The sequence below is a fragment of the Glandiceps talaboti genome, chromosome 21 (assembly GCF_964340395.1).
Source record: "Glandiceps talaboti chromosome 21, keGlaTala1.1, whole genome shotgun sequence".
Classification (NCBI taxonomy): Eukaryota; Metazoa; Hemichordata; class Enteropneusta; family Spengelidae; genus Glandiceps; species Glandiceps talaboti.
In genome coordinates, this window is record NC_135569.1 from 3634477 (window position 1) to 3650768 (window position 16292).

At 34.3% G+C, this 16292-nt stretch overlaps 2 protein-coding genes across 2 annotated transcripts; one reads left to right on the forward strand and one right to left on the reverse strand.

Annotated features, from left to right (window-relative positions):
* The first annotated feature begins 911 nt into the window (after positions 1–911).
* LOC144451125 (cation-dependent mannose-6-phosphate receptor-like) lies at positions 912–9005 on the forward strand. Its single transcript, XM_078141897.1, has 6 exons — positions 912–1118; positions 1630–1793; positions 3338–3447; positions 3840–3976; positions 4302–4428; positions 4874–9005. The coding sequence occupies exons 1-6, from the start codon at positions 985–987 to the stop codon at positions 4997–4999; spliced, it is 798 nt and encodes a 265-aa protein (XP_077998023.1). The 5' UTR covers positions 912–984; the 3' UTR covers positions 5000–9005.
* A 1273-nt stretch (positions 9006–10278) lies between these two features.
* On the reverse strand, positions 10279–16213 carry LOC144451471 (uncharacterized). The gene is made up of 5 exons (XM_078142315.1): positions 16035–16213; positions 14179–14327; positions 13741–13848; positions 12976–13079; positions 10279–12490 (listed from the first exon to the last, which is right to left on the reverse strand). Exons 1-5 carry the CDS (start codon positions 16152–16154, stop codon positions 12318–12320), a joined length of 654 nt encoding a protein of 217 aa, XP_077998441.1. The 5' UTR covers positions 16155–16213; the 3' UTR covers positions 10279–12317.
* Between the last annotated feature and the right edge of the window lie 79 nt (positions 16214–16292).

The following is a 16292-nucleotide window of genomic DNA, read 5'->3' on the forward strand; positions in this document are numbered from 1 at the left end:
CTTTTTTTCAATCAATGAATTATATAGAAAATATCTTCATTATTTAAAAAGTGTTTAAAAAAAAAACTTTGCTCATTTTTCGATAAAAATTCTTGAGAAAAAACTTTTCTTTGGCGATTATAAAGTTAGTATTTCTGTCCATTTCAAAACATTACTAGATCTCAATTCTATCTTATTGACAGCAGAGGTAACATTGTTATTTTGACATTTTACAGTTAAATTTACGAGAAATAACAAGATGAGATTACACCTATGAGTTACAGAAAATAGCTGTTGCTCAGTCACTCGGAATAAATAGAATACACACCCTGTTCATAAAACATCGGTATTTCAGTTTTTATTTCAAAGTTAGTCGGGTTCCTGGCGACCGTGTTCCGATTTTACACTGCGTAGTGTAAAATGTTTTACTAAAAAATAAAGAGATAAAATAAAATAAATTGAATGAAGCGCCATCTACTTTTATTAACGTTTATTCAACCGAACTCAGACAACCAACAGTTGTCTTACTTAGACCATAGACCCTCCACCAAGGGTGGAGGGTCTATGCTTGGACTGCGGACTCTACTCCGAGCTAGTCGTTGATTTCCGATAGTGTTCGTAAACGCTCGATAAATGTCAGGAAAGCAGTGTGAGACATGAACCAACCAACAAACATATATAATACAGACTATTATCATAAATAGGTGCGGCGTAATATATTCAAAACAGCGTAATTTCAGGATGGATCAGCATCCATAAAAAAATATAATTTCTACATACTTTACAAATGTAGAACATATTTTCAAGAGGTTTTTGGATTTTTAATAGAGTATCGCTTCATTATTTCCTCTTTCACTTTCATCTGCATCCCCATCTAGTAATGGTTTCGTCTGATCACGTGCAGTTCATACGCCCGGCGATCACTTCCTGTTCGTGTGTTGATGTGGAAGTCTTGTTCTCTGATCAAAACCACGTTGTGTGTAAGGTGATTTGGAACGATCAACCATGGTATCGGAAAGAATTTGGATTACATTGCTATGGACATTGTTTATATTTCACACAACAGAAGCACAATGTACAGTCCAAGGGAAAACAGAACAGGGATTTCTCAAGTTACTCGATCCAATCGTAGGCAAAAAGTGAGTTAGTCTTTCACTGATAAATTTACATGTGTATTGCAGTGTGTTTTTACATTTATAGATGTAATAATATACCAAAGTAGAAATGTTGTATTTTCAAAGTTGACAAAACTGTAATAATTAATATTCATAATGTTACAAATGTCAGACAGATGTATGTGAACGTGTTACATGTAATCTCTGCTGGTGAACAGTACGTACGGTATATGTAATAATATCTCCATAATACAATTCTAGTATACAGTGTTACACAGGTTTTAATTGATTTAAATTAAGTAATCGTTTCTTTTAATTATTAATCATTAAACAAGACATTTACGCTAAAATATACAACTTATATTTTACATAATTGTCACAGACTGCAAACCTAGTGTATTTCTAAGCATATCCATCTACCACCCCTCTAGGCCTCTCCTTCCTTCCACAATATTATTACATAATCAATATTATCATCCTACCATATTTCTGAATATTATTATTATATTATCTTTTTATTTGTCTTTACCAACAGATTTGAAATCACAGATGCTCCAAAAAACTACACCTATAACATTGGTATATGTACTCCAGTCAAAGGTACACAAGATGTAGGCGTCCTTCAAACAGGTCTGAAAGATGAGTCCCATGGAACAAAAAATGTTGGACTTATCACTCAGACACACATACAGAAAGGAAGTAAGTGAATCATGGCTTAGTAAGTATTATTATCATATACCTAGTATCGCTTCAAGTGTAATTCAATGGAGAGCACTCACATCAAACCTGGGCAGTAATTTAATGCATCATGCCCTGGCACTCTGCTCAATATCATTATATAGCAAGTGGCATGCTCATCAATACCTGTTTGCTCAGTAATTTGGCTGTGAGTTTGTCCCTCAATATCTTTCTTTTTATGCATAAAATGATGTTTCACTATAAATTCATGTGATTATGTGATTCAAATGAGATTTCCATGCCACTATATAAGGTATACATTGTATGGTCAAACCTTTATGACCCAGATATGGGTTTTGCAAACCTTGGTAGTAATAGGCCTTATGGGCCTTCCTTAATAATCAGGCCTTGTTAAAGTCATGGGGGGGGGGGGGATCCTAAAGTCAGAAGAGCCACCATCCTAAGTTGGGGCCTTCCTGAAGTCAAGGGGGGGGGAGAGGTTCCTAAGTTAGGGCCTTGCTAAGTCTGTCCCTTCCACTGTAACATGTTGGTTTGCAAAACCCATATTTGGAGCATATGATAAAGATTAGTACAGAATCCAAATGTAACTACTGATTTGTTACTATATATATAGTAGGCCTGAGAGCTGTCTTGATGTTACTATCTTAACAAACTCTCTACACCAAACAAGGCTTCTGTCCTTAGAAGCACATAAATCTGTCTTGAATTTGAAATTACTACCAACAGCTCTGTTATATAACTTCAAGTGTATCTTATATGTAAGTCTGTGATGTCATTGCAGTCCAACGTGACTAGATTTGGAGAGTAGTCAATTATCAGTGCCTAACACTCCACTTACATTTAGAACTGCTGTTGGTAATAATAATTTCAAATTCAGAGAGATTTCTATGCTTCAAAAGGCAAAAGCCATAGCTACGTGAAGAGAGCTTTTTGAGATAGTAACACCAAGATAAGTCTCTTGACTAACTGACCACACTTACAGTAAACACTTTAGATTTATTTTTTGAAACCTCAATATGGTGACCATTTTAAGTTCTGTAAAATGGCTGCCAGATGAAGTGTGTAGAATGGCCTCACGAACAAAGGGACAAGTGACCTCATGGTTTGCAGTAAAGAAATTATCTTGAGCTACCCGTACATGTATTGAATAAGGGTTATTTTGATTGTGCATTACAAAGGTGAAAGGTTATAATACACTGTGATTAGCAAATGATATGTCATATGGGCTGTGTATAAATAAGGATGTGGTTTTACTATACATATGACTCCCTCTGTTTGGAGAAAATTATAATTAGGAAAAATCCACTACTACTATTATGTGTCCTTAATAGATAGGTAACTGTCTATCTGAGGGAGGGGGTGGTATACATGTACGCATTGTTATTATCAAGGTATGCATTAAAATTTACGTCTGTTGTGGTTGGTTATGAAATATAATTGAAAGTACAGTGTGTGAGACATAGATTTGATTCTGTGTAGCCATACTATCGTTGCCATGGTAACATCTTTGACTAATTTCTTGTGGTATGGCTATCCTTTTTCAGCTGATTGGTTGTTATTAACTTACAAGGGTGGCGAAGAGTATGGGCATCATTGTACTCAGGAGGCAAGAAAAGCAGTTATTATGATCGTATGTGATCCTGTAAATTTGTCAGTAAGTATTATACTCTGTGAAAGTAAATTAATGAAAAATCATCATTTCACTGTTGTTATGGCTATGGTTTTGTTGCTTGGCATATTTGCATACATTGTAATATGTAAATAAGGATGTGTATAACATTAAAAATATGAACACATATGCCTAGCAATGAGACTATGCCCATGGCAACAGTGAAATGGTGATGTATATTGCATACATAACAACAGGGATGGATAGATAAGTGAATAAACAGCCAAAAAATGGGGACACACACACACACACACACACACACACACACACACACACACACACACATATGCCTAGGAACAATATCATGTCCATAGAAACAGCCAAATGATAGTATATATATTGTAAAGATGATATCACCTTACTTTTTTATCTTACAGGGAACAATAAAAATCATTGCAGAGAATGCAGACAAAACATCAGAATGTTATTATTTATTTGAATTTGGTAGTTCAGTTGCTTGTAGTACGAGTAGTGGAAGTAGTGGGCTGAGTGTGGGATCAATTATTTGTATAATGTGAGTATATTATCTAAATATTATGTGAGTATGAAATAGTGTGAAAATATCTGTGTTATATATAGTTTGAAAATATCTATTGTGTCAAATACAGTTTTAATATATATATGTTTTTTATGCGAGTATCAAATATTTGAAATATCTATGATGAGTGTTATATATAGTTTGAAAATATATATATATATTGTATCAAATACAGTTTTAAAATATTTTTTTTTTATGCGAGTCAAATACAGTGGAAATATTTATGTATGTAATATGAATATATTTATTAAAAAATAATGTCTTTATTTCATAGACTACAATCAATTCTTTTGTCTTTCAGATTCTTTGTAGTTGTACTAATATATCTAATTGGTGGAGTCCTCTATCAGCGTTGTGCTGTGGGTGCAAAGGGCATGGAGCAGATACCAAACATCGTGTTTTGGAGAGAACTAGGCAATCTCATAGCTGTGAGTACCGTATATCAATTACAAAAAAACCACACTGCCAAGTCTAGCAGGCATGTTACATTGCTGTTACAGTACTTCTGGATATAGATGTTATCACAGCCATGTAACTGGTCTTCCTACAATGCTGTTACATCAGTGCTACAGTGCTGTAATCATGGAAACTAAGTAACCAGTGATATTTCATATGTAGTTTATGTTGTTTCTATGGGAACTAAGTAACCAGTGATATTTTTTATGAAGCTTATGTAATTTCTATGGAAACTAAGTACCAATGATATTTTATAGCAGTTTATTGTTTCTATGGTGACTAAGTAACCAATGATATTCCATGTTATGTTGTTTGTATGGAAACAAAGTTACCAGTGATAAGTTTACATTAATGTTGTGCTGTTTCCATGGCAACTAAGCATTTATTGATTTGTTTTGTTTTGTTTTGTTTTATTAGGATGGGACTGATCTTGTCTTTAGGTCAACCCCAAAAGGTCAACCGAAGACTTATAAAGGAATTGGTGATGATCAGTTAACAATGGATGATGATGATGACAGAGATGACCACCTTTTACCTATGTAGACCACAGGCACTTGTAGAAAATTGGTGATGAGTAGTTTAACCATAGATTGTTATATATGATAGAGACGACCATCTGTAACCCATGTAGACCACAGGAACTAACAACTGTAGTATTACTCAAAACTTTCACTAGTGGAGACCACAGGAACTTGTAGAATAGTATTATGTTTAATGCCTTTACAAATGTAGACCTCAGGAACTTGCTCAATAGTTGGATGACTTGCAACCTTTACCTATGTAGACCACAGGGACTTGCAGAACAGTGGTAGCATTCATGCCTTGTATGAATGTAACCACAGGGACTTGCATAACAATGGTAACACTCATGCTTTTTATGAATGTGAACCACAGGAACTTGCAGAATGATGGTAACACTCATGCCTTTTATGAATTTAACCACAGGGACTTGTAGAATTGCTAAAATAAGAAATGGATGGATATGTTTGCTTGGTCTAGGAACTCTGTTGTATATTATATCTAACTCAGAATAGGATTTGTTTGTAGGAATTGAATTCATTTTTACTAATTTAGATATAAAATGTAATTTTTGTGAAGTTAAATACAATTCTTTGCCTTCAGTGTAGATATGTTATAATGATGATAAAACATACCAAATAATGATGTCTATGTTACTCACTGTAGAATTTTAATCAATTTACTACTGTGGAAATCATGCTATCAACAAACTGAAAGACAGACATAAACCAAAACTGGTATTGTTCAGTGTGGTAGATTACAGAAGTGGTTGATATTGATGCATTGGTTATGTGGATATAATCACCCTGTAATCAAGATAGAGTAAACATTCAATGAAGTTGAATATGTTAACTCTTCAGGGAAAAAGTTGCCATCAGAGATGCCACCCTACTGTGAGTGTGATTACATCAACAGCCATTGACAACTCACGTCTGAGTGTAGCAACAACAGTTTTAGTCTGTGTCTGTCAAAGGTATAGACTGCAAGAGACATTGTGCCGTTCCGCCCTCACCATTGACCTATGTGTGAGGGCGCCCCATCACGGCATACCTTACAGGCAATCAAACATACCCAATAAGCCAATATCATTGTTGTATGACATGTTCTATTTAGAATTGTTTGGGATATTACCAAATCAAATCATCTCTTGCTTAACTGTTCAATGTTTACTACAGAATTGATCAACATTTGACAATTCAGTAATAACAAGTGTTTGCGTAAGTTTTTACATCATGTCATATCAACAGGGTTTTAAGTTTGGCATTGTCACAGCACAACATTTTATTCACAAGAATGGTACTCGTAGATTTAGCCCACAGCTGTTTTTGAAATGGAATAGTTTAACTACGATAGCTAACAGCTTTTTCCATGAGAAGGGAATTATTCTGTAGTTCATAATATTTTGTTACAAGATCTGCAAGAATCTAACTAAAGCAATGGTAAACATAGTGTTTTATATGAATGATTATTGTCCAACATGGCAGTCAAGTATCCCATAATAGTATCCACTAAACACTGTAGTTATAGCAACCATACCTACAAGTTGAGTCATGTGATTCATCATGTCCAATCAAATAACAGTTTCCAAAATTCAGTTATAAATCTCATCACCCCAAAACAAGTTGTAGTCTTTTAAATGCACACTTCCATCATCCATTTATTTAATTCTGACTGGCCAAGATTTTATTTTTTTTGATAAATTTATTACTCAAAATATGTAAGATTGTGAACTCATGTAAACTTTGCTACTGAAGAAAATTTTGAAGACTTTAAGTCACATTTATGTGTTAAAACTTATAAGAAAGTATTTCATACCATCTTTATGAAATTCTACTTTAAAGTTTCAGAGATAAAAAGACATGATTTTCTTTACTCATATGAAGCCATTCTAGCCCATTTGTATTCCTGTATTGCAGAAACTGCCTACAGAAAGTACATAATGTACCCTTGACATAATGATCAGGGCTTGAAATTAACAGTAGTCCCGTGTCCATAGACTACCAACTCTTGTCATGGGGCTACTACAATTTGCAGCTTGTAGCCCCCTCAGGCCACCACTGATTACGCATGGTTTCAAGGACTGAAGATTTTCATGTTATTTTAATAACACACATACATGTATCTCCAATAAAGAAACGCTGTTTTCAGTTCAGGAATATGAAACTATTGATCACCATCCTTGGGCTACCAATTTCAGAAAATATTTTAATTTTTTCCACTGGGACTACCAAGGAAAAAAGTTAATTTCAAACCCTGATGATATATGGCCATGTATAGTCAATCTCGTACTCATTTATTTCAATGATAGATAAAAACAAAGGTAATTCAAGTTTGACTTTTGCAACTATGCACATGGCAATATTACAGATTGTGCCATTACTACTTGGATTGTAGTTTTGGGGGTTGGGATGGGATGGCAAAGTGTGTGCTCATAAAACCAATGAGAGATAGTCACACAATCATATCCATTTGTGTGTGTAAGTAAATTTGAATTTGTCCTAGATTTTGACAGTTTGTATGTTAATGGTTATTGACATAATCAGATGTTTATATTGATACAATGTATCTTGATGGATTGTTTTTGAAAATTTCCATTGATTTCATTTTATATGCATGATAGATTATTAATGGATTTGGAGTCATGTTTTCAGAAGTTTAACAAAACTCAGTCCATGAGAAGTTAAAAAACCAATAAGTATTTTGACTGATTTCTGGCCAAAGCTTCATTAAAGTAAGTGTCTGCTAGTGAAATGCCAGGGTGGTAGGGGAAAAGGTGACAGCTAAAAATCCCCACTTGATGAGTGCATTCTAGGCAAGCATTATTTTACAAACAGCTAATTAGTTGGACAGCATGTTGTAATGTCATGAAATTTATTCAAATATGGCACCAAAGATACTGCCCCAGGGCCACACAGGGGTCATGAAAGTTGACTATTAGCAGGATACATAGATACGTACAAGATAACTTAGCCATATTATTATTTATGTTTATCGTTACATAATTTGTCAATTGGAATGTCAGTGGTGTTTTTTTTTATATGTTATACAAATATTTCATTGTATTACCACTCATAAATAGATAGTTCAGTAATAGATTCTATTGTATTGTTAAAAATAGCTTAGTCTGTAAGGTATGCCGTGATGGAGCGCCCTCACACATTGACCAACCCCTAGTGCAGAGAAGTACAGTCGTGTGAGATGAGGCTGTTGAGGGCGAAATGTCACGACGTATCTAACAATAGCTGAAACTAGAATGATAAAACAAATCAGAGATTTTATTTGAATTTTATTAATAGGTGCAATGTTTCTGAGGATTGAGAGGAGTTGATATTGCATGCTGCTTGCATTATTTCAAATTGGTTCTTTAATTAAATTAAAGAATGTTTATTGTTTGTGACTTATGCATGAATGGTGTTTCACACAAATACTTATTGAAAGCATTGGGGAATTTATTACTATGATGTAATACACAAGAATCAACTATGTAATACACAAGAATCAATGATGTATTACACAGGGATCAATGATGTACTGCACTCAGATCAATGATGTATTATATGCATGACATCAACTATGTAACACACAAGAATCAATGATGTAATACACAAGAATCAATGATGTACTGCACTCAGATCAATGATGTATTACATGCATGACATCAACTATGTAATACACAAGAATCAATGATGTAATACACAAGAATCAATGATGTACTGCACTCAGATCAATGATGTATTACATGCATGACATCAACTATGTAATACACACAAGCATTGATGTTTTACACAGGGATCAATGATGTATTACATGCATGACAGATCAATGATGTAAATACACAAGAATTGATGATGTAATACACAAGGATCAATGATGTATTACACATCACATAAAGCATTGGGTTCATGATAGGGAAGGGATGTAAAAATTTTGTAAAATGTGAGAAAATAATTTAAACAAACATTTTTCAGTTTTGGAGACTATTTAAAGGTGAGATTTTATACTTTGGAAATTGAGTGAATAAAGTAAAGGAGGGGTTTTTCAATGAGAATGTCTGCCAGGTTTATTATGTGTATGTCAAGTACAACTAAACTTAGTTAAGTGACCAGCGATATATGAATGTGTTATGTGTATGTGTACGTGTACATGTGTACATGCTTTTTGCATTCTCGCAAACCAGAGTTATTATTTCTACCACTACATTTCGAAATGTGGGAGGCTCGTTAAGAACGTTGCCGTAAAACAGGCTGTGGTTTGCAACGATGGCTTTTTGTGGTGTGTGTGTGTGTGTGTGTGTGTGTGTGTGTGTGTGTGTGTGTGTGTGTGTGTGTGTGTGTGTGTGCATGCAGTTGTGTTCATGGGTGTAAAAGATTGGGTCAATAACCACTGGCCAAATGCAATGAATCATTGTGGCAATGTTATGCAAGATGTTTAAGTTGAGAAATTGTGGAAAGAAAAATAATGATATTATGCAAATGGGACCACTAAAATAGAATTTTGGGTGAAAACATTTAGATTCAAATACCAGTGGTGCCGACCGGATTGGTCCAATATTAGATGGGTCCTAGTGTTGCCTTGATGTGAAAATGTTCCAAGAAAAATGATCTGATGCTCTGTGTGCAAATCATGTAGAGAAATATTATTTTGGTCTTAAATACACAACAGGGATATACAGGGCATTATGGGTAATCTATGCAAATGCAGGAAACTCAAACTGTCATACACAGCATCGTCTTTTTTTCCACTGTATTTTTCTTCCCCTCGAAATACATGACGTCCTGTTTTTGCACAAACTGTTTTTGTATGCCTACAAATTGCAAATGTATTTTAGAAAATGTTGACACTTTTCATGATGTTCTGTTACAGAGCATAAAAATTAACAGGCTGACTGTTAAAAGTCGGCCATTTTGTGCCCTGGGTGACTCTGTTATGGCTGTAATACTTGATTTCAAAACTATCTATATAAGAAATTTTTCAAGGCAAGATTATCTGGTCCTTAATGTGCAAGTTGGGTAAATTATTGGTCAAAAACTACCCAGCAGAATAGCTTCAAATGAAATACATACAAATTACGCAGCCATAGACAACATTAACACTTAACACTTGTAGTGCGCCCTCTAGAGTTAATAGATTTACACTGTCACTCTCACTTTAATATACATACTAACAATCATTTCTTTGATCCATATGAAAATATTCTTTAAATAAGTACACTTTTTTTTACAAAATCTTTTTTAATTTTCAGTCTTTAAAGGAATACATGTGAAGAACTTAGAGACCTATAAAGTCATTCAATCTTTGTACTTGAGATATAAGTTATACTTCAGTTTAGTCTAAAGGTACACTGTCACTCACGCATCAGTCAACCCCTCTAAGAGAGGAGGCCGGAGCGACATGACGCAATCTGATTAAAATCCGATGTAGATGTAGATGTCGGCTAATCGTTCATTGCTATTTTACCTTCGTTATTTTGCCTGAATTGACCTTCTTGGTACATGTTTACATTTTTTAGCCTGATCGCCTCCTCTACATCTGAGATGGCGCCCATTCAAACGAATTTCTGCTCAGTCAGAGACACACAGCCAATTATCGGATTTTAATCAGATTGGACATGATGTATCTTACAGTCTATTTTCATTCTCACAAACCAGAGCTGTATTATTTTTTCTGCGACACTGCAAAATAATGATGGTGCATCTTGGATGGTGTAGTAAACAAGGGTGTGGTTTATGATGTTGTCTTTTTTATATGTAAATTTATAAACACACTCACAAGAAATGAGACCATGGTAGAATGTCACATCACATACCTGAAGGATAAAGGTCACTTATATTTTCCTTGGCTGAATGAATATTTCTAATTGCCTTTGAACTGTATGGCCAACTAACTGTATTGCCCACTAACTCTATGGCCAACTAACTGTATTGCCCACTAACTGTATGGCCAATTAACTGTATTGCCTTTGAACTGTATGGCCAACTAACTGTACTGCCTTTGAACTGTATGGCCAACCAACTGTATGGCCAACTAACTGTATTGCCCACTAACTCTATGGCCAATTAACTGTATGGCCAACTAACTGTATGGCCAATTAACTGTATTGCCTTTGAACTGTATGGCCAACTAACTGTACTGCCTTTGAACTGTATGGCCAACCAACTGTATTGCCAACTAACTGTATTGCCCACTAACTGTATGGCTAACTAACTGTATGGCCAATTAACTGTATGGCCAACTAACTGTATGGCTAACTAACTGTATTGCCTTTGAACTGTATGGCCAACCAACTGTATTGCCAACTAACTGTATGGCCAATTAACTGTATTGCCAACTAACTGTATGGCTAACCAACTGTATTGCCCACTAACTGTATGGCTAACCAACTGTATTGCCAACTAACTGTATGGCCAACCAACTGTATTGCCCACTAACTGTATGGCCAACTAACTGTATTGCCTTTGAACTGTATTGCCATGCCAACTAACTGTATTGCCTTTGGACTGTATTGCCAACCAACCATATTGCCTTTGAACTGCTAACCAACTGTATTGCCAACTAAGTGTATTGCCTAAATACTTGAAAGCCTAATACAGCCCTTTGTCATGGGAATCTTTATTTGCACTATGGAAAGATGAAAAGATGGACGGATGAAGTTTTGAGGAAATTACATAGTTTCAGTGTTTGTCATGGTATTATAATATTTCATTGCTTATTACTCTACTCTATTTTTTCTGATATGATATCGATATTTTCAAATAATTTGCATAATAAATGATATTATTTACAAGTGCCATCAGTTCAGTTTACCTTCTTGGTAAAAACTGTAAACCTGGACATTTTCGTTAAAGACTTATTTTCACTTATTTCATTGGAAAACAAAAACACACAAATAAGTAGTGACTGAACTGTTTGTTTTGTAAATGAGTAGTGCACCAAGGTTAGCAATTCATAAAAATTAGTCTTTGAGAACTTGTTGAAGACTGAGAAAATTGTGATATATTCTAGTGGCAAATATATCTAGGTTTACAGTATTCTGAAAGTGAATACGCCAATAGGGAACTTGCAATCCAAACTGAGCATGCTCAGATGCAAAGGACTATGGGATTATCTGTGGTTATCGTAATACCTAATCAGGAGTTACCGATAAAACAAACCTCCCACATTAGTCAGGGTGACTATGAATTGATTATTTGTGGTTACAAACAATGTAACATTATTGTTTACAATACTATTTGATTAGTATTTATTATCACATTTCCCATGATGCAACATTCAACATGGCAGGTTTGCAAGTTCCCTATTCATACGAAAAGAAAATATGACAAATCAAGAGTACTGACAACAATTAAAAAAGATTCGTTTTTAACATGACATTAATAAACTCTTCTTCACTGACAACGTTGTCTCCATTTGTATCAGCTTCTTCTATCATACCCTTCAGTTCTTGTTCTGTAAATCGAATTCCAGCCTCTTTACAAGCACGTTTTAATTTTTCCATGGTTATCCCACCTGTTCCATCTACAATAAAAGGCACAAAGAAATACATGAATAATTCTGAAATAATGAAGCATTTTTTTTTATAGAGATACCAGGTAAGGATACAATATTACCAAATAAGGATATGATAATGCCAAATAAGGATGTTGTAGAATTCACAAATAATGACACAATTTTACCAAATAAGGATACAATAATGCCAAATAAGGATGGGAATTAGCAGACACAATATTACCAAATAAGGATATAATATTACTAAATATTGATACAATAATGCCAAATAAGGATGGAGTATCAAATAATTGGCACAATATAAATACCAAGCAAGAAACAATATTACCAAATAAGGACACAATCCCCAATGTTACCAAATACAGATACAACAATGTCAAATATGGAGATTCTCAAAGTCAAAATGCAGATTTGTTGATGCCAAACATTTGAAATAGGATGCAATGATACCAAATATGGATATAATAATGCCAAATAAGAAAGAATATACTTACCATAATCAAACATTTGAAAACCTTGCCTAATTTCATCATGTATGTCTCTTGCTGTACCTTGTCTTTGGATTACAAACTCTAAAAATTCATTGAAGTCTACCGACCTGAATACAAGAAAATCAAAATATCGTAATGCAAAGAGTACTGAACTGTAATCTGACATGTGTCAGTTACAACTTTGAAGAATTGACTGATTAGTCTTAAAATTGAAAACACTGTCATTTTATGACAAGGATCCTGTCAAGAACATCATAACAATTTTCAGTTGACAACTTAGAATTTTGTGTACATATACAGACTAATGTTTGAGTCACTTGTCAGATGTTTATTGTGATAATGAATACGCTTGATATACATTTGTACTTTGCTTCAAGAAAGATACACTTTAACTAAATTACTTATACCATACTCAGTTCTGATAATGGTTGCCATCATTAAATCTCATTAGATTACTTGCACTTGTAGTGCGCCCTCTAGAGTTAATAGATTTACACTGTCACTCTCACATGAAGTCTCACGAGATTGAAGTTTACCACGTTGCGTAAGGAGTTCACTGACTTAACACTGTGTGAATTACTCATACAAGATTGAATTGTATAAACTTTATTACTAGTATCCCATTGTGGTCATTGTCTCTTGCAAACACTTCAAGATGGCAGAAGGACAATAAGAAATGAAAAAGGTATAGAGCCATTGGGAAGAGCCACTTAAAGTCACGGGATCAATTTCAAGAAACAACCACAATGTATCTAAAGTCAAACTTACCCTGTCCTGTTAATATCTACATCATTAATCATTTCTCTGGCTTCCTGTCTGGTTAGGATAAATCCTAATGCCCTCATAGCTCTCCTTAGAGAATCAACATCAATTTTACTGGAAAGAAACAAATGTAGACATTATCAGCATGAATACAGAATGTAAGTATGAAGTGTTAATAAAATATTACTGGCTAAGTCAATTCATTTTGAAAATGATAATAATAATGTTGGTTTTTATATAGCACTTTCCCACTTTGTGCTCAAAGTACTTTACAATTATTACCCCTGGTTCGGATCTATATCGGTACAATGACCCTATGTACTTCCTCAACTCCCTGGGGAGCATACAATCCATTGCAGCCTTTATAGGCTCATAGAATTAAAACATACACATTGCAACCTCTATCCTACCAGGTCCCCAATTATACAGCTGTACTTTACTTACCCCTTTCTATTACTAAATGCATCATACACTGTCTTTAAATCTCTAATTTCTTGTGGTGTCAACTGATCTAGTACTTTGGCTGATATCTTCATCCCCATAAAATCTTTGTCAGTCACTTCAACTTTGGTATTCATCAGAATTTCACGAATCTGGAAAAAAATATTAATATAAAAATGTTCAGATTCCGAGATGGAATTAATATCATGGAATGAAAACTCAAAACATTTGAGTTTATGAAAAGAAAGATTGAAAGTCATAACAATAATAAATCATTTTCTCAAATTCTGTGTTGGATAATTTGTTGACATGTGTCCAATATTCACATGTCATTGTAAACCATTAGCCTCTTTACAGCAGTGCTTAACAGATACCCAAGCACAATTTTGATTTTGTCAGTAGGATAGTTATACTCTGACTTACAAGAATGATTGTCACATTAATATATTAAACAATCGTCTAAAATAACAATAAATTACCATTTATTTTGTTTTATTTGTAGTCATAATAGTTGAATGGTGAGAGTAGCTTGATTTTTTTATTTACAGACTCTCTGTTTGAGGCTCATCGCTGCCATTTGTTCCAGAATGGCTGAACATTTGCAAGGGTTATACACCACTGTGCCACAATCACTCCAGTTGTATAAACCACTATGATGCCTCAGTTATTCTAGTCCTGCTTGCAGACAGAGTAAATTGGGACTTGATTCTGACAATGTTCCTCTCCTTGCTCTATGTCCCATACTCTGTCTGCAAGCATGACTATGTTAAGTCACTCCAGCTGTTGGAATTTGTACATTCAGGGCTATGTCAGGTTAATATAATAGTAACTCAATTCTAACAAAAAGAAGTAAATAATAATGTTGGGTTTTATATGCCTACAGGGCTATGGAGTACTCTATGAAACAATACAAAGTTTGAGAAATTTATGATTTTAATGGAGTCCATGTTATTCACTATATTTTTACCTCTTTATTTGCTACAGACTGTGACTTGATTTAAAAACACTAAAAATGATGAAGTAGTACAGAATGAACATATAACAACACTGATGTCTACCAGTAAATCGAGTGATTTACATAATAGCTAACAACTACAACTAGTAACAAAATACAACTGTACTAGACTAGGGCTATTAGTGTTGTTCAGTCATGCAGAGAAATACACATAATGAAAATAAAGTACCATGGTCTGATTAAATAAACTAACAATATGTTATGTACAGAATACAATGATAGCTAAACTAGACTAATTTATTTGATATATGTAAATAGAAATGTAATAACTACATGACAACGTGATTATTGATTACTCTAAAAGTCTATACTGTATTTGTATTGTTAGTTTTATTAAAGTCAATTCTTTCATATCCGGAATTGACTTTGAATGCATTTTAATATGTCTGTTAGTGTTAATGGTTAAATCTCGTATCACAGCATTCAGTCTGGATTTAGAGGTTTCTGTAGTTAGATAATGCAACAAGTGTGGATAGAGAGGGAAGAAAGACAGGTAAAACGTCTTTTAACGATTTATTTGTTAGGGGAACTGCTGTAGTGGAAACTGTGCATGAAATAATAGCTATAGTTGGAAGTGGAAGCTAAGAACAATTAACAACATGACCACCAAGCCATTCACAGTTCAGTTTACACTGTCAACAGTCTTTACATAGTTACAAAGTAACACTATTGTAATCAGTTGTAATTTGATGAAAGGGACGTCTGTGTAAAAAATCACAAGCATGACAGTCTCGCCCTGACATGTATGTCAAAACAAGAGACGTTTAACAATGCCATTTTAGTGGATTTCCAAGTCGTCGAAATATTTCAACTCCGTCAACTATAACAATTATAAAACACTCACCGATTCATGGTGTGTTGGTCTCGGTGGGCCAGGCGGTAAAGGTGGAATCGGATCTACTGGACCTCGTGGTGTTTCTACTACTACCGTCTTGGATTTTGACTTCTTTTTTTTCTTAGGCATTTTGAAATCCTAAATAGCTCTAAATACTTATAAAGTTAGCAACACAACAATTGTTTACACTCGGACTAAAACCGACTTTAGCAAGCTCCTTTAGGGTTTCCATGGACTAAACCATTATGATAATTCGTGTGCATAGAT

Coding starts and splice junctions, on each gene's coding strand:
- LOC144451125 (XM_078141897.1), top strand. CDS start 985: ATGGTATCGGAAAGAATTTGGATTACATTGCTATGGACATTGTTTATA. Junction 3,977..4,301: donor GGATCAATTATTTGTATAAT/GTGAGTATATTA, acceptor TTTGTCTTTCAG/ATTCTTTGTAGTTGTACTAA. Junction 4,429..4,873: donor AACTAGGCAATCTCATAGCT/GTGAGTACCGTA, acceptor TTGTTTTATTAG/GATGGGACTGATCTTGTCTT.
- LOC144451471 (XM_078142315.1), bottom strand. CDS start 16,154: ATGCCTAAGAAAAAAAAGAAGTCAAAATCCAAGACGGTAGTAGTAGAA. Junction 13,849..14,178: donor GCATTTAGTAATAGAAAGGG/GTAAGTAAAGTA, acceptor GTTTCTTTCCAG/TAAAATTGATGTTGATTCTC. Junction 12,491..12,975: donor TTTTCAAATGTTTGATTATG/GTAAGTATATTC, acceptor CTTTTATTGTAG/ATGGAACAGGTGGGATAACC.